The sequence below is a fragment of the Lipotes vexillifer genome, unplaced genomic scaffold (genome assembly GCF_000442215.2).
Source record: "Lipotes vexillifer unplaced genomic scaffold, Lipotes_vexillifer_v1.1 scaffold477, whole genome shotgun sequence".
NCBI lineage: Eukaryota > Metazoa > Chordata > Mammalia > Artiodactyla > Lipotidae > Lipotes > Lipotes vexillifer.
Genome location: NW_006770652.1, coordinates 4,103,356 through 4,123,185, shown reverse-complemented (window position 1 = coordinate 4,123,185; position 19,830 = coordinate 4,103,356). Strand labels below are relative to the sequence as shown.

Below are 19,830 nucleotides of genomic sequence, written 5' to 3'. Positions count from 1 at the left end.
ATAGACTTGATGGAAGTTTATTATATCTTTGCACATATCTGTTATGAGACAGTTTATTTCCTCGCCAACTAAAAGCAAGCAGTTCATAGTGCCCTGAGAATTACTGTTTTTGAAAAGGCAACAGATAATATTAATTCACACCCAAATGAAGGTTACTAAAAATCAGTTGAAGGGAAGTGAAAGAACCTCTGAAAAAACTCTAAGAGGGAATTGCCTGGAGATCCAGTGGTTAGGACTCGGCGTTTTCCCTGCTGTGGCCTGGGTTCAATCGCTGGTCAGGGAACTAAGATCCAGCAACCCTCGCAGCACAGCCAAAAACAAAAAAAAAGCTCTACTGAGATGTGGTCAACCTTCTTTCAGAAACTGAGTTCAACAGGGCCTCTAACTGTAACAGGTACAAAAGCCTCGATCACCTTTAAATGCTCCTTCCAGTAATTCATGTTTCTTAGATGTGACTTCTGAGCCACTGGGGCTCAGTGGAAAAAGGAACAGACTTGTCGTCACCTTCAGGCAAGACAGATAGCCTAGAGAGGAGTGGGTCTGGGTCTGAGACCTGGGCTACAACCGAAGTTCCAAGCACTGAGAACACTGCTCACAGCACAGAGGTGTAAACTCAGGCCTCAAATGAAAAAAAAAAATCTTTAAAGGAAAAGAGAGAGAACTCCCAGCCTCCCGCAGCTATCAGTACTACTAGTATTGAGGTGGGCAGCTGATTTTATTTTGCCCTATTCCTATCAACTTAGTGTGGTACAGGGCTCTCAGCTTGGGATGCAAACTTCTGGCATTATCAGGTTCCCCTCAATAGAAACCTCATTTCCTAAATAGCCTCATTCTAAGAAAAAGTAATTGGTTTCTTAGGTCAAACACATTAGACCCCATGGATCCATGCTTTCTCCAATAACATTTTCCCTCAGCTAACAACTTTCTTATAATAAGCACTATATTTAGCTCCCATTTAGGCTTTAATATCAGTCAGCAAAATGTCACTCTGGATTACAGAGACTTTCCAAGATCTGGGACTAAATATATGTTAGCAAATGAAGTATAGCTCACACTATTCCCTAAAAACTGTGTTTAAGAGATCAATACTCACACACTTTGAGGGGAAAGAAATATCTTTGCCATTAAGAATATTCTGACATTTAAATAAAATGAACAGAGCAAAATTACTGAGGTTAAATTTTATTCCCATTATGAACTAATTCCAGTTTCCTGTACTATAAGATGCAACACTGCCAGGCACTTTATAAGACAGACTAGTTTGGGGAATTTTATGAGTTACTGGATTTGTACCGACTCTTTTTTTTTTTTAAACTTTGGGTAAGTCATTTCAATCACCAGATGATAATTACAGCTTTTAAATTAAATTACCTGATTATATGTTCAAGAAAACACAGCCAACTGAAAAGTACATAATAGACCCCTATTAGCCTTTTATTCATCTGATAGGTAGAGCAACAGACTAGACTTTAGAAGACCTTGGTTTTTACTTAACTTCTGCCACGATTATTAAAGTTTTGGTAAATTACCTAACTCTCCTGTGCTTCAAATTTTCCATTTGCAAGTCAGATACAAAATCTGAACTGACCTACTTGAAAGAAAACTCAGAAGAAATATCTGAAAAGCCTTTGAGTTATTTGGAAGATACAATCTAAACCTAGAAGCTGGCAAAAGTGTAAAGGCAAAATGAAGGAAAGATTAAAACATTCACTTAAATACTGTAAAATATAATGCTGCTCTTCTAAATATGCTGTATGAAAGCCTTTCATTTGAAAATTATTAAGTAGTTTAGAACTACCTCATTACAATGACCAGTTTCTAAATTATAAATGCACACTTAAAAATATTGTTTAAAAAGGAAAAATACTGAATTTATCACAGGGTAATGCATTTGTTAACTGGCTTTACAAAGGATCAGAAAATGATATATGATTTGTGTCATATGGGGCACATATGTGCAACGGTGATCTGTGTCAGTCTAATATCAACAAATATAGAAACATACAAAGGGACAGAAATGCATCATAATGTCCCAAAACAAAAGACCACATAAATGAATGAAAATAGTAAGAGATTTTTCTTCCCTCATTGCAAGAGTAAGGTTATTATTCCTACTTTTTAGCCCTCTTTTTAAAACCTCTTTATTTTCCTTTTCCCTATAATTTTCAATGGAAGGCCCTCCCAGAAGCTCAAATTTCATCATAATCATGTTCACTAACTTATTTCTCCTTTTAGCATAATCAGGCTACCTGTGAAGTTTCTAGGTTTCATTTTCTTTCCTGAAAAGACTTAACAAGTATACTGAGCATGTATATATATCACCTTTAAACCAGCATAAATTTAAGACTTCAAAGATACTAACTCTTGCATTAAACTACATAATCAATAAGTAATAGCTACAAACCTAAAACAACTCAAATTTGCTTACCTATATATAGTCCAATACAACTAGAACAGAAATTGAATTGGAATATTATATATATTATGAACCATGAACAAAAAGTGCTCTTTGCCTTTACCTCCATTTATGTGGGAAGAAGAAAGATGGTAGTACAGGTAAGTAAAATCTCCATTTACAACTAGCAATCAACAGATACTGTTGAAATTTAACAAGTCTAGAAATGGAGGTATAATCATATTCAGGTGATTAGTTCCATTTTATATATATCGTCTATACATATAATTTACATTTATATATACTATGTATAGAGTATATATAATATATATTCTTTATGTGTTTAAAGAATATATAAAATTATACGCACACGCACATACACACACACACACACACACACACACACATAAATAATAAGACCTAAATAATGACTAAAAGAGAACACATCTGGAATGAGGGGCCAGGGAGGGAAGGGAGAAGCAAGAGACTATTACTTTTCATCATCAGCTCTTGTACTATTTAATTTTACCACAGGTATACATCACTTCTAATTCCTTTAAAATTTTGAACAATTTCTTCAAGATAACCCTTTTCTGCAAAGTATCCCATTACTGGCCCCACTGACTATTCAGCTACTTAGCATCCTTCTACACTATCTTCAGTTTGCACCATATTGATTTGCATCTGTTGTTAACACCCTACAATATTTTCTTCAGCCTTTTTATGTATATGCTTTCTATAATTCAACAATAAGTCCCTAACCTACCTGGGCAAGGATTATGGTTTCTGATCCCCAGAACTTATTCAGCAGATAACTGCAAGTTTGTACTCTTTGAACATCTCCCTTTTTCCTCCACTCCTCAGTCCCTGGTAACCACCATCCTACCCTGTTTGTATGACTTCAGATTTTTCAGATTTCAAATACGTGATAATTATATAGTATTTGTCATGCTGTCTGACATATTCCACTTAGCATAATGCCCTCAAGGTCCCTCCACATTGTCACAAATGGCAGGATGTCCTTCTTTCTCGTGACTGAATAATATTCCACTGTTCGTGCGTGCATGTGTGTATACACCACATCTTCTTTATCCATTCATCCATCCACCGATGAACACTTAGGTTGTTTCCATATCTTACACGGGCCTCTCACTGTTGTGGCCTCTCCCGTTGCGGAGCACAGGCTCCGTGGCCATGGCTCACGGGCCCAGCCGCTCCACGGCACGTGGGATCTTCCCGGACCAGGGCACGAACCCGTGTCCCCTGCATCGGTAGGCGGACTCTCAGCCACTGCGCCACCAGGGAAGCCCTGTTTCCATATCTTGACTGTTGTGAATAATGCTGGAGTGAACATGAGAGTTGAGAGATCTCTTCAATATTGTCTTCATTTCCTTTGGATACATACCAAGAAGTGGGATTGTTGGATCATACAGCAGCTCTATTTTTAATTTTTTGAGGACCCTTCATACTGTTCTCCACAGCGGCTGCACCAATTTGCATTCCTACCAACAGTGGACGAGGGTTCCCTTTTCTCCACATCCCCATCAACACTTGTTATCTCATCTTCCTGACGAGTCATTTTAACAGGTACTCAGGTTTTGATTTTTTTTTTTTTTTGATTTTGATTTCCCTGATGATTAGTGAAGTTGAGAATCTTTTCATGGACTCACCGGCCATTTGTATGTCTTCTTTGGAAAAATGTCTATTTGATTCTTCTGCCCATTTTAAAATCAGATTGTTTTTTTTACTATTGAGTTATATGAGTTCTTTATGTATTTTGGATATTAACCCTTATCAGATATATGATTTGCAAATATTTTCTGCCATTCCACAGATTGCCTTTTCATTTCACTGATGGTTTCCTTTGCTGTACAGAAGGTTTTTAGTTTGAGGTAGTCCTACTTGCTACCTATTTTTGCTTTTGTTGCCTTTGCTTTAGGTGTCAAATTCCAAAAAATCATTGCCGAGACGAATGTCAAGGAGCTTACACCCAATGTTTTCCTCTAGGAGTTTTATAGTTTCAGGTCTTATGTTCAAGTTTTTAATTCATGTCAAGTTGATTTGTGTGTATAGTGTTAAAAATGTGGTCCAGTTTCATTCTTCTACATGTGTCTGTCCAGTTTTCCCAACATTTACTGAAGAAACTATCCTTTCCTGCTTAAATATTTTTGGCTCTTTTGTTATAAATTAACCAAATATACATGAGTTTATTTTGGAGCTCTCTGTTCTGTTCCATTGATCTATGCGTCTGTTTTCATGACAATAACATACTGTTTTGATTACTACTACCGCTTTGTAATAGTTTGAAATCAGGATGTGTGATGCCTCCAGCTTTGTTCTTCTTTCTCAATATTGTTTTGGCTATTTGAGGTCTTTTGTGGTTCTGTACAAATTTAAGGAGTTTGTTCCATTTCTGTGAAAAACACCACTGGAATTTTGACAGGGATTACACGGAATCTGTAGATTGCTTTGGGTTTTATGGACATTTTAACAATATTAATTCTTCCAATCCATATCTTATACTTACTTGTGTCTTCTTCAATTCCTTTCACCAATATTTTACAGTTTTCAATGTATAGATCTTTCACCCCTTGGTTAAAAGTATTCTCTTATTTTATTTTGCTTTCATGTATTTTGTTTTTATTTTATTTCTTCCAGTTTTAATGAGATATAATCGGCATGCAGCACTGTATAAGTTTAAGGTCTACAGCATAGTGATCTGACTTGCATACATCATGAAATGATCATCACAAGAAAGTCAGTGAATATCCAACATCTCATACAAATACAAAATTAAATAAATAGAAAAAAAATTTTTTTCCTTGTTATAAGTACTCTTAGTATTTATTCTCTTAACAACTTTCATACAGAACATATAGCAGTGTTAATTATATTTATTATGTTGTACCTTATATCCCTAGTATTTAGTTACCTTATAACTGGAAGTCTGTACTTTTTGACTGCCTTCATCCAATTCCCCCTCCCCTGACCCAGTATTTTATTCTTTTTGATGCTATGGTAAATAAAAGTATTTTCTTAATTTCTCTTTTAAGAAAAAGAGGAATTTAATTTACAAATTTAAAAATTACATTAAAAGTTAAAATTAAATTACATTTAAATTTTAAAAATTAAATTTTAAATTAAATTAAATTACAAATTTTAAAAATCTCTTTCTGAACTCCCATGTTCACCACAGAAAATGCAACTGATTTTTGATACCGACTTTGTATCCTGCAACTTTACTGAATTCGTTTATTAATTTTAATAGTTTTTTTGGGGCCTTTCAGATTTTCTATATATAAGATAATGTCCTCAGCAAGTAAAGACAATTTTACTTCTTCCCTTCCAACATGAATGCCTTTTATTTCTTTTTCTTGCCTAACTGCTCTGGCTAGAACTTCCAGTACTATGTTGAATAAAAGTGGTGACAGTGGGCATCCCTGTCCTGTCCTGATCTTAGAGGAAAAGCCTTTAGCTTTTCATGGTTGTAATATGATATTAGTTGTGGACTTGTTATATGTGGCCTTTATTATGTTGAAGTTTGTCCCCTCTATACCCACTGTGTTGAGAGTTTTCTCATGAAAGGATGCTAAATTCTATCAAATGCTTTTTCTGCATCTACTGAGATGATCATATGATTTTCATCCTTCATTTTGTTAGCGTGGTGTATCACGTTGATTTACTTGCAGTTGTAGAACCACCTTGCATCCCTGGAATAAATCCTTCTTGATCATGGTATATGATCCTTTTAATGTACTGTTGAATTTGGTTTGCTAGTATTTTGCTGAGGATTTTTGATCTATGCTCATCAGGGATATTGGCCTGTAACTTATCCTTATCTGGCTTTGGTATCAGGGTAATGCTAGATTTATAAAATGAGTGTGGATGTTCCCTCCTCTTCTACTGTTTAAAAGAGTTTGAGAACGACTGGTAATTCTTTATATGTTTCATAGAATTCACCAGTGAATTAGGAGTTTGGGATTAATATATACACACGAATATATATAAAATAGATAACCACCAAGGACCTACTGTATAGCACAGGGTCCTATACTCAATATTTTGTAATAACCTATAAGGGAAAAGAATCTGAAAAAGAATATGTATATATTCTTAAATATAATAAATGTATAAATGTATAACTGAATCACTTTGCTATACACCTGAAACTAACAAAACACTGTAAATCAACTATGATCCAATTAAAAAAAAAAAAACAAGATTTCACCAGTGAAGCCATCTGGTCCTGGACTTTTCTTGGTGGGTGGTTTCTGATCAGTGATTCAATCTCTTTACTAGTAACTGGTCTGTTCAGATTTTCTATTTCTTCATGATTCAGTCTTGGTATATTATATGTTTCTAGGAATGCATCCATTTCTTCTAGGTTGCCCAATTTGTTAGCATAAAAATGTTCACAGTAGTCTCTTAGATCCTTTGTACCAATATTTCTGTGATACCAGTTGTAATGTCTCCTATTTCATTTATAATTTTGAGGCCTCTCTTTTTCTTGGTGAGTCTAGTTAAAGGTTTGTCTACGTTGTTTATCTTTTCAAAAAACAAGCTCTCAGTTTCACTGATCTTTTCTATTGTCCGTTTAGTCTCAATTTACTTCCACTCCAACCATTATTCCCTTCCTTCTACTAACTTTGGGCTAAGTTTGTTCTTCTTTTTCTAGTTCCTTGGGATCTAAAGTTAGGTGGTTTATTTAACATTTTTCTTTATTCTTAATGTAGGCATTTATTGCTATAAACTTCCCTCTTGGAACTGCTTTGGGGATATCCCATATCTCAAGATATTTTTTTGATTTCTCTTTGATTGCTTCTTTGAATCAATATGCGTTTAGGGGCATGCTACTTAATCTCCACATATCTGTTAATCTTCTAGTTTTCTTCTTGTAATAGATTTCTAGTTTCATATCATTGTGGTTGGAAAAAATGCTTGATATGATTTCAATCTTCTTAAGTTTATTAAGACTTATTTTGTAGACTAACATATAATCTATCCTGAAAAATGTTTCATGTGTACTTGAGAAGAATGTGTATACTACTGCTGTTGGATGGAATGTTCTGTAAATGTCTACTAAATTCACTTGATCTAACATGTAAGTTTAAATCCAATGTTTCCTTACTGACTTTCTGTCTGGATGATCTACCCATTGTTGAAAGTGGAGTACTGAAGCTCCCTACTATTACTGTATTGCTCTCTATTTCTTCCTTCAATTCTGTAACTATTTTCTGTATATTAAGTGCTCCTACTTTGGGTACACAAATATTTACAAATATTATATCCTCCTGATAAACTGACCCCTTTATCATTAGAAATGAAATTCCTATGAAACTAATAAAATATTAAGTTCATATTACAAAACAACCACATACCTTTAAGAGCTTCACAGTGCTTTTTAATTGCTACAGGAGTCAAATGCAGAAAATTGGGAATCTAAAATAGAGAATTTTAAAGGATAAATTAGCTAAGTGTCTTTGTGTGTGTGTGTGTGTGTGTGTGTGTGTGTGTGTGTGTTTGGGGGGCCATGCCACGCGGCTTGCAGAATCTTAGTTCCCCAACCAGGGATTGAACCTGGGCTCCAGCAGTGAAAGTGCCGAGTCCTAACCACTGGACAGCCAATTCCTGCCTAAGTGCCTTAAAAACATGAAACAGACAATTTTCTCATAAAACTAAATCATAAGGCCCACAAACCTTGTAATAAATAAAATTTGGTTTTCTTTTAAACAATACTGATTCCATGTCACAGGTGTTGTAAATTCAAGAAATGAATTTCCTAAAATAAAGATTCAGTACCAAGTATCTTATGAGAATGATGATGGAGAAGAAACATTATTTTTATAGTATTATTCTTGCCACAAATCTACAGGAGTATATACTTCCCTTATAAAAATGAAAGCACTTTAGGACACAGACCATTGTTTAATAATCCTAATTCCCCTGGAATACATATCACTGAGATACATTTTCTACTTTATACTTAATAGACATTTTATGAATTGAATGGATGAATAAATGAAGCGAGCAGATCTTAAATGAACAGTTTAATGAAGTTGGGAATATCTTTATGATACACTGAGAGGTTCTCTAAACATTTATAGAGCCAATGGAAATTTAGGTAAGGTCAGAGATTTGATTCCTTCAAATAATTAACATTTCCTAGTATATTTCTTAAATAATGTTAAGCATCTAAAGAGAAAATTTAGTTTAAAGAAACTCACTTGGAAAGAAACTTCGAACAAACAGAAAGTTACTCTAAACATTATGTCTGGAATCTTAAGTGCTAATCAGAAAATGATTATTTTAATCAAGAGAAAACAGGCAACAAATACTGGGATTATGAGGTGGGTGACTTCATTTTCTATACTTTTATTTTACTTGTTTTTTTATTCTATACTTTTATTTTTGAAACATGATTCAAAATCATAAAAGAAAAGAAATAATAGCTAATGCTTACACGGCATTTATACTGGCACTGTTCTATGAATACCGTACATATTACCTCAGTTTACAAGCTTATTCAATGGCACTTACTAGGAACAGATCGTATCGTCGGACTAAGCATTAAGGTGATTCTTAAAAGGGATGGCATGCATTAAATGTTTGGATTTTTATGTTTATTAAAACTCCATTTACAACCATCATTACAAATATATTGCTATTCTCTTTCACCAAGTGATATTTTCCACAGACCTTTTCTTTAAACTAAGTTCAATTCTTCTCTTCATTTGAAGAAAAGATTAGTTTTATAGGGGTTTGTTTTCTTGTCTCTTGAAATGTTCCCATTTCCAAATTTCATCTGCCTATCTCCAGCAGCAAACAAACCCCTCTTCGTATTACGATCTCATTTTTTACCAGCAAACTTTTAGCAAAGTTTTGTTTTTCATGAAGACTCTCATTTAGCAGAAAATACAATTCCTTGATGATAATTTCATTGTATGTAAAAGGAAACCATCTAAGATATGCATTCCCAGGCTACACATATTTGTATTTTCTTTAAGTAGTCTGTTTTTCAGAAATCATTATAGATGCTATCAACTCATTACAGATGCTATCAACTGAAGCATTTAACATGACCTATTTTTCTTGAAGAAACAACAGAGTTTAAGGACTATAACAATACTACTGAATAATTTTCTGTAGAAGTTTTAGATCTCTTTTTCAAAAGTAAAAACTTCTCCCAGTTCTCAAACTCAAATTAGGTTATTTCACTTTTCTTAGTTCTGCTTAAAAGACACAATATAGAAAAGATACAATAGAAACGAAAAAGCCAAAAGGAAGCCATAGGACCAATCAATTACATTCTTAAATGCCTAGGGTTCTTTGAGCCTTCTTTGCCGAGGATAACCAAAACATAATATCCATTATTATCTGGAAAAAGATTGAATTAAAATACAGTAAGCTGCTATGCACTGAACCTTGAAGTGTTGGGGGAGAGGGTAGGCGTCAGAGGGAGATCAGCATTTATTTAGATATAAGTTTTAGTCAATGAACCAGCAACTTATCTTACCTTTAAAAGTTCCAGATTTCCCTCCTTAGCCATGGGCACCCCTCTTTTTACTGGATAACCCATTCGAACAGGAAGAGGTACTACTGAGGGTTTAAATGGCGCTGCAACAGGGTAAACACTAGGCCAGTCCTGGTCAACAGCCATTTTCTCTGTCCTAGGAGGTAGTGCCTGAGGAATGTAAAATAGTTTAATATTTTAAATATAAACATATTCTTTAATTTTAAAGCAAAAAAGCTGCAATTAAGAGAAACATAAGAGGACTTACAACCTACATAAAATCTGACCTCCCACAGCTAATGTTGCTGAAATGAAAAAACACTAAACGTACCTAAATATCTCTGGCACAGTTTCCTTAAACCCAGTAGCAAGGATCCCCTTTAACAGCACATTTCCTTCGCAAGAAAATTTCTCTATCTTATTTATTTACTTAGACTTTTAGCAAACTTTCTACATATTGTTTATGAAGGGGTAAGTAATGATATATTTTGAATAAGTTTTAAAACTTTGATGAAAGTCAGTACACGAGGTGACAGTGATACAAACTTGGAAATAAAGGAAATAAGAAAAAGGAACATAAAGAATAAGAACTCAGAAATAAATAAATTAGGATTAAACTAAATGAATAGATACATAATGAGAAATAATATGTTTCCTAGGCCCAGAGAATAACTACATGATATTTTAGTCAATCACATTAACATATTTATTTTTTAAACTGTATTTGATAGACAGAGATGCCCAGCATTCCCTGTAAACCCAAAACGAAGGTTTGAAGAGGCAAAACCAGGCAACACCCATCTAAGTAATATACATGTAGTATATGTCCTGGAAGCAGTTAACATTCCTGTGAAAATGACTACTCTATACGATTATAATTGGTGCCATTTAACTTCCAACTAATGTGCCTTTGTTCTGACTCCATGCTTCCTAAGTGACCGTATAATTTGGATTCCTCCATAGAGATACCTACAGGGTGAGACCAAACTGGTTAGATTAATGCATACATCCCAGGCTGCATGACTGTTCAAGGCATCATCAAAAATAATTCTTTATTCTGGTTTATATACCTATTTCGTGGGAGTATGTGAGTGAGTCCACCTCTCAAAGATGATCCATTCTCAGGGAACTGACAAAAAGCAGTGGAAGACTAGAGCCAGGGCTGTGGTAGTCACCAAGTCAACAGCCCCTTGAGAAGAAGCCTTCTCGTGCAGCGCCCTTCTGCCTCATAATGAGTATCTGCCTCACTTCAGAATTTCAGAAACCAGTAAGACAGTCTATACTAGAGTACATTAGCTGCTTACCTTTCTTCTTAGTGGCCTTCCATATTTGGATGTCCTTTCTGTTGTAGCTAAAAGACAACACAACAGTTACAGAGAATTTTATAACACACAGCCGTTCAACATTGTTCATGATCCCACAATTCTCACATAATTTAAAGTATTCAGTAATATAAAAGTGAAACAATAATCCATTTTCTGTTCAGGGACTAAATCATTTTAATGAAAATGAAAATTCAGAAATAGGTAAGAAAATCCAAGAGTTACTTGAATATAAAATATACTATGATTGACGATATGGTGAACTCATCAACTAGAGCAATATTTTCAGTAACTTTTAAGGTTCATCATCAAATAAGCTTACTTTCCCAAGATAAAATATCTAATTAGAAATAAGTATTTTGCATCTTTAAAAGTAACTGGCTTGAAATATTCTAATATATACTTGCTCATAATTGGAATTACTCTGTTCTTTACACACACACAGACACAAAACAACCTTCAGTTTTCCTTCTCTACTGTTTATTAGCACTGCCAATGCTACAATAATGCCAATAATAACAAAACTCATAGTTATTCCTAATAAATCACATAACTGTACAAGAAGGTAAATTACTTACATACAGTATCTACCTTTTAAAATATTAACTTATGTCTCTCTAAATTAATGTTTTGCTATACTAAAATAATATATAATAACTGTAATTATTCAGCACTTTCACATGTCCAGACACTGTGCTAAATGCTTTTTATTATCTCATTTAATCTTATTCTTCACAATAACTGTAAGTACTATTATTATCCTTATTTAGAGGTCTTTTAGCCAAGAAAACTAAAGACCAAGTAGTTAGGGTGATGACAGCATAGCACAAAAGACCTCACATTCTGAACCACTAACTCAAGCTTCACAAGCCCCCTAACTACACCGAACTTCCAGGACCAGGTCCCTGAGCTTTTCTCTGAACTTTCTGTTCTGTCTACAATGTGCCTCCCTGTCACCCACCTGCCTTCTGTCCCCTACTCCCTCTCCACTTCATCTCTTCATCTGACAAATTCTTATTCATCCCTCAACAGTAATTCATTGATTTATTCAAAAATTGTTTGAGTGATATTGTGTACCGGCAACTCGGAAGGCAGCAATGAACAACAGAAACACAGTCCTTGCTCTCACTGAATGCAGGGTCTGTCAAATAAGATCACTATTTAGCAAGCAATTTCAATAAACAGTTATAAATATTAATGAAGCACACAGCAGGGGATCCCACCCAGTCAATTAGTTGGGGAAAATATCCCTGAAGAAGTGGACTTCAAGCGAAAACCTTAAACATGAACAGGAAGTAGCCATGGGAACAGGCAAGTAGAAAAAGCGTTCTAGAGTGAGAGAGAAGATGGAAAATCAAAGTAAGCAAGTTCAATATGGCTGAAATTTAAGAGTAGGGCATAAGGAGCGCTAAGAAAAGTGATATTTAATAGGTCAGATATATATATATATTTTTTTATAATATATTTTTATATTTTAAAAATATAATATATTTTTTTTATAATATATATATATATATATATATATATTTTTTTTTTCGGTACGCGGGCCTCTGTTGTGGCCTCTCCCGCTGCGGAGCACAGGCTCCGGACGCACAGGCCCAGTGGCCATGGCTCACGGGCCCAGCCGCTCCGTGGCATGTCGGATCTTCCTGGACCGGGACACGAACCCGTGTCCCCTGCGTTGGCAGGCGGACTCTCAACCACTGCGCCACCAGGGAAGCCCTAATAGGTCAGAGATATATTTAATAGGCGTCTCAACTAAAACACATCATAGGCAGAGCTCTTGATTTCCTTCTTCCAGTCTTCCCAGTCCCTCTAAATGGTATCACCATTCATCCAAGTTCTCAGGATAAAAATCTAACATGCTTCCTTGAGACTTTTCCTCAAGCTCCATATCAAGTCCGTCAGTAAGTCCTGTTAGCAGTACTTTCAGAATATACACCAAATCCAACCACACCAGCTCCACTATTACTTCACTCCAAGTCACTATCATCTCATTTGGAGTACTACATCAGCTCCCAACTGGCCTCCTGGCTTCCACTCTTACTCATGGCTCTCTACATGGCAGCCAGTGATCTTTTAAAAGTATACATCATATTATATCACTCCCTGTTCCAAACCTACCAATGTGATCCCAAACTTATAACAAAATCCAAGCCAAATGCCCATAAGCCTTTACCAGATGAGGTCGTTTATTTTTCTGATATCTTATACTTCCACTCTTCTCTTTACTCACTTAGCTCCAGCCACGCTGGCCTTTTTTCTGTTCCTTGGTCACACCCCTAAGCTTGTTCTCACTTTTGAGCTTTTGCACTTGCAATTCCCTATGCCAACAATGCTCTTCCCGCAGATCTGCTCAAATGTCACTCCCCCAGGAGTTCGTTCCTGACTACCCTATCTTATCTTATCCTACAGCCACTATTCCCCCAATCCATCATTCTCAAGACCCTGCTTTATTTTTCTTCATAGCACCTAACATCGTACTGACACTGTTTCCCTGTTTATGATCTGATTTCCCCCCAAGAATGTAAGCTTCATGAGATGAAGGGCCCTGCTGTATCCCAGTATCTAGAACACCACCTAGCACACAGCAGGAGTTAAGTATTTGTAGAATGAACAGATGAATGAAAGATTAAAAAGAGTGTTAAGACTATAAAGAGCTACTATGATGCATTAATTTGTCTCAAAGCAATGAAAAACCATTTGTAGATTTTGAACATGGGAGTGGCAAGTTAAGATTTGCTTTCTGCACACCTCACTCTGGCTGTTGTGAGAATTCAAGGTAGGAGAACAAGAGCAGAAAGAGAGACCAGTGAAGAAACTATCGTAGAAGTGAGAGTTAGTAGCTTAAACTGGACAGTTAGTAGTATGAACATTAGACATATTACAGAAAATATCACCAGAATAGGACCTGGTGAATAACTGGACGCGACCCCTCGACTGAGCTTTTCCTAACTCTTGCGGGCTGCTCCTCGGTGCCCCCCGCCCCCTTACTGTATTCACGCTTCTGTTACAGCACCTCACACTGCACAGCACTTCTAGTCTATTTATAACTAGACTTTTCCACTAGATTCCTCCAGGGCAAGAACGGTATCGGGCATCCCTAAAACCTCTCTTGAACGAAGGTCACCTCAATAATGCCTACTGAATAAAGGTCAACCCCATTAGGTGGCATAACTAGCCCTGGAATTCAGAGCTGTAGTTTATTCTAGGTCACTTGTACGCTTCTCTTAAATTTCGGAAAAATCCATGGTTCAACACTGCCCAACAAACACTACGAGCACCAGCAACCAGAGAGAGACCTGTGCCGGTGGCCCTAGGAGGGAGCATCTGAAAGCGCAGGTCACGCAGAAGGGAGGGAAAAAGCTCGCGGCGCCCAAAGGACCTGGACACAGAAATTGGCTGCCAAGAACCAGGCGACACTCCGCACAGAGGGCAGACCCACATCCGCGGCTTTCCTACTAGGCGGGCCAGCGACAGACCGACAGAGGACGTACCGGCCTCCCTGGGGTGGCTCTGGCTCCGCCACCGCGGCGGCCATCATGGGCCTGTATCCCGCCCCCTCACCTCCCCAAAAGCCTGGAAGCGACGGGGCAGACACTCACAAGGGCTTGGTCTCGGAGAGCGAGTGGCCGGAGACACAGAGGTGGAAAAGGCTCGAAGGGTTCTGGCTCGCGGCTGCAGGACCAGGAACGCAGGGAGCCGAGCGGCCGCCATGGCTGCGAAGACGGCAACACAGAGGTGGAAAAGGCTCGAAGGGTTCTGGCTCGCGGCTGCAGGACCAGGAACGCAGGGAGCCGAGCGGCCGCGATGGCTGCGAAGACGGCAAGCGGGAAAGGACAAGCGCGCTACCGGGTCAAGGGGCGGGTCTGAGGCCCTATTGCGCAGGCTCGCCGCGTCTTGCCCCGCCCCTGGGAGGGAGAAACAGAAAACACGTGGGCCTGCGAATTCAGAGCCCGAGTACAGAAAAATACCCCCCCGCATAGAGAAAGTAATGAAAAGAAAGTAAAAAGATTTTTTTAAAAAATCGAAGCAGTCAGTCCAAAGACAATTGTAAATAAGGACCATAGGGATGGGGGAAATGTGGCTTACAGAGGGCAGGTGAGGGCAGAACCTCAGATGGCCCGGGTCAGGTAGTCTACCCTAAGCCCCTGCTTCTTCGCAATTGCTGCTTTTCTGCACTTTCTTGAATTAAAGGAAGTCTTCAGCTAGTGCAAGTGATATGCTTTGAGGAGAGAGGCAGTATCCAATAGTAATAAAAGGATAGCCTCTTGAACCAGACTAGTACTTGAGTTTAAAACTTGACTTCACCATCTTTAGGATGTGTGGTCCTAATCAATCAAACGTCTGGGTACAATACTAGCATACACTGAGCGCCGCGTGCGCATAGGCTGTAACTGCTATCAATGATTTGGTTAGCTTGTTTGTAGGTCAGGTTAGAATTAAAAAGGCAGAACTCATCAGGACCTAGAAAATAATGGTATCCTTTAATGAGCGCTCTTATTTTCTACCATAGGATGGATTAACATACAACTCTTAATAAAATTATCCTCTCTTCTTTTCAATCGGTATGTATAATACTCAAAGTACCAGAGTATGATAACAAGAACAAGTGGGAACAAACACAACTGTCTCTTGGTAAGCATACCATGTAGAGCAGAGCTGTGCAGGTGTCCCAGGGTATTCTACCTGCGAACATCTGGTGTGCCATGGGCATCAATCAGTATGTGGCATGATAAGGACAAATACTTGTAATAATCACCATCCTCATCTTTTCTGACCTCTTATTATCCTATTATTGCTTCAAAGCAGAAGTATGGTGTACTAGATGTGTATTTGTTTGCTAGGGCTGCTGTAACAAAGTACCAGAAACCGGGTAACTTAAAACAGAATTTTGGGCTTCCCTGGTGGCGCAGTGGTTGAGAGTCCACCTGCCGATGCAGGGGACATGGGTTCTGTGCCCCGGTCCGCGAAGATCCCCCATGCCGCGGAGCGGCTGCGTCCGTGAGCCATGGCCGCTGAGCCTGCGCGTCCCGAGCCTGTGCTCCGCAACGGGAGAGGCCACAACAGTGAGAGGCCCGCGTACCGCAAAAGAAAAAATAAAAAAGTAGAATTTTATTCTCTTACAGTTCTAGAAGCTAGAAGCGCAAAATCCAGGTGTTGGCAAGGGATGGTTCATTCTGGATGTTTTGAGGGAGAATCTGTTTATGCCTCTCTCCTGGTTTCTGATGGTTGCTGGCAGTTTTTGGCTTTCTTTGGCTTGTAGACACATCACTCCAATCTCTGTCTCCATCTTCACATGGTATTACCCCCTGTCCTCCATTTTTAAGATTAAAAGCATGGCCTTTAAATCAGACGGATGTGGGATTTGAATCCAGGCTCTGTTTCTTTGTGATCTTGGGCAAGTCCACCTAACCTCTCTGAACTTCAGTTTCAGAGAAAATGGGAACAATATTATCTTCTTGAGGACCACAGTGATTAGGTGAGTAATGTTTCAGAAGGCATAACATAAAGGTGGCCATTAGAATTAAGCTCAGGGTCAATGCAGCAGCCACTTTTTCTCTCAATTTTGTATATTTTAGTAGGATAAAGTACAAGGCCTATCCCATAGAAATTTAAGGACAAATGAGTATGAATCCTTATAGAATTAGTTCATATCCAGAGACTTCTCAATTTCTGAGCAAGATGTTAAGAGACTTAGTTCCTTGCTCAAACTGCTTATGCTTTCGTTTTACTCTCTCCCTAAGACTAAAGTAGATCGATATGACTGGAATTAGAAGAGCCAGAAAAATACTTATTGTTTTCCCTGATATCAAGTACTATGAAGTTCGTTCTATATTGAAAGTTAAAAACTCACCTGTAATGCTATCAACGGGCAATAATGCTATGTGTTTCATGCAGTGTATAGAGTAAAGCATGTACTGACATGTACATAGGAGTTAGTAAGAATAACATACTCTTTCAGTTAGAAAAGATCTTAGAGGGGCAATCACTCAATCATGATAGAAATCTTTTCATTAGCCTTAGTGACCAAATAACCCAGTATACTGTAGAAGCTAGGCTGGTTTCGTGGGCTTGTGACATATACTTAGAGGAATCCTGTGCTTGGCTTAATGCTCTGCTGTCCCTGTCTTGAAATTTTTAATAGTTTTTAAACAAAGTTTGCACTGGGCCCCACAAATTATGTAGTCAGTTCTGTGTAGATCAATTTTAAATATTAAGATTTTTAATAATTGGTATTTGAAAACTGCATTAATCCAATGACTTTTTCAGAGAGCTATTTTTAATCAAAACTAACTTTATAAAGAGTGAGTGAACCAAACTTCCAGTTATAAGATAAATAAGTACTTAATGATGTGATGTACAGCATGATGACTGTAGTTAACACTGCTGGATGGTATATTTGGAAGTTGCTAAAGGTTCTCATCACATGGAACATTTTTTTTTCTTTTTTTTTTTGCATCTATATGAGATGATGGATGTTAACTAAACTTATTGTGATTTTCATTTCATAATATATGTAAGTCAAACCATTATGCTGTATAAACTAATACAGTGCTGCACGTCAGCTATATCTCAATAAAACTGGAAAACACTAACTCAAAAATAAATAAATATGCACTTACAGAAAAAAGTGAGTGAACAAAGTATGTCTATTCACAAGCATGGTAAATTGACAATATGCAAATATCCAGGTATGCAACTCAAATATCCATCAAAACAGTACAGATTAAATACATTATGGTGTATACATACAACATAGAATACTACTTAGACACATACATCTTAATCCCAGTTGAACATTAGAATTATCAATACTTTAGGAGGTTAAAAAAACCTGTCTAGGCCTCTCTCTGAGATGCTGGTCAGTTGGTCTAGGTGTATTTGCAAACTTGGTGGGTTTTTTTGCTTTTGTTTTAAGTTTCCCAAGTCAATCTAATATGCAGGCAGGACTGAGAACCACTGATGTCAGCCTTGTAAAGGATGAAGTGGATATAAATGTATTAGCATGGAAATTTTTCCACAATATATAGTTTTTAAAATGCAGGTTACAAGACACTTATAGATATAATTCCATTTGTGTAAAATACTTTCCATATGCACTACACATTCTTGAAGGGTAAACAGTAAACTGGTATGGGGTGTTGGTGAGATTCCTGAAGACTTAACTTTCTATACTTCTGTACTTAAATTTTTACATCAAAATGCAGATTTAAAAAAATGAGAATACAGTATTTTTAAAATCAGCCAATGCTTCACATCTTTATTTTCATTTTTAAAAACATGGTGAGTCTTTGACATATCTTCCAGCTATTTATTTTTTAAATTTATTTTTTAAAATATTTATTTTTGGCTGCGTTGGGTCTTCGTTGCTGCGCGCGGGCTTTCTCTAGTTGCGGCGAGCGGGGGCTACTCTTCATTGCAGTGCGTGGTCTTCTCATTGCGGTGGCTTCTCCTGTTGCGGAGCACAGACTCTAGGCGCCTGGGCTTCAGTAGTTGCGGCACGTGGGCCTAGTAGTTGTGGCTTACGAGCTCCAGAGCACAGGCTCAGTTGTTCCACGGCATGTGGGATCTTCCTGGACCAGGGCTCGAACCCGTGTCCCCTGCATTGGCAGGCGGATTCTTAACTAATGCACCACCAGGGAAGTCCCTCTTTCAGCTATTTATAACACAAATGTTTACAATTTGTATTAGACTTTTCAAAATTTTGGTAGGCTTACACTTCAGTATAGAAAATGTTGTCACAGTCATTGTCTCCTTTGAATTAGTTGAAGTCATTCACATTTTACAGATAAGAGAACGAAGAGTTAAACCACTAGACTGCTCTTAAGAGAACTGGGACTCAAACCCACATCTGATTCCAGGTTGAAAACTCTTCTTACCCTGTTACACCACCTTCTGGATAGCTTACGCTACACAGCTTTGCTGCAGACAGGGGTCACTGTACACAAGGAAACGTAAGTTGACGGAGTATCATAACCTGCCAGGCGCATTCCAAGTAACAATAATTCTTGCTTAACAACTGGAAGAGATGTCTCTCGCACCTATTTGTCCCTGCTTATCGAAGACAGGGCTAAAATGCTTTCCTTGAACTTTTGGTTTCCTGGAATGAAGGAATGTCATATTTAAGAAGTTTGGAAATCAGCGTTCTAATTGTGATTATATTTCATCCAATCATCAGCAAATGACGTAAGCTTTACCGTCAACTCCTCCTCTTCACCCCTCCTCCTCTGCCACGTTGGTCCAGGCTACTCTTTTCTCTCCTGAATTATTATAACAGTTTCTTAGCTGCCCCCACCCTGGGCTCTGCCACTCTTTCCTCCCTGCAATCTAGTCTCCACCCAGCAATCAAGTGAGGTTTTTAGTGTGTAAGTCAGATCAAGGCATGTCTGTCCCCGTATCACTCAGAGTAAAATCCAGAGTCCTTACAAATATGATCTGCTTCTCCTGTTTGCTGGCTCCTTCTCCGACCTCATCTCCTAACAATCTCCTTCCGGGTCACTTTGCTCCATCCACACATCCTCTGTTGCTATGCCTCAAACACATCAACTCCACTCCCGTGTCAGGCCCTTGGCACCTGCAGTTCCCTATGCCTAGAGCAC

The 19,830-nt window shown here is 37.7% G+C and overlaps 1 protein-coding gene across 1 annotated transcript in view; it reads right to left on the bottom strand.

The window, feature by feature from the left end:
- MRPS35 (mitochondrial ribosomal protein S35) overlaps positions 1-14,944 on the bottom strand; it is a 41,930-nt gene extending 26,986 nt beyond the window's left edge. The window contains exons 1-4 of the mRNA XM_007446296.1: positions 14,833-14,944; positions 11,210-11,256; positions 9,909-10,076; positions 7,774-7,834 (exon numbers count right to left, since the gene is read on the bottom strand). Of these exons, the coding sequence (XP_007446358.1) occupies positions 7,774-7,834; positions 9,909-10,076; positions 11,210-11,256; positions 14,833-14,944 (388 nt within the window). The remainder of the gene's footprint in view (positions 1-7,773; positions 7,835-9,908; positions 10,077-11,209; positions 11,257-14,832) is intronic.
- Positions 14,945-19,830: the final 4,886 nt, after the last annotated feature.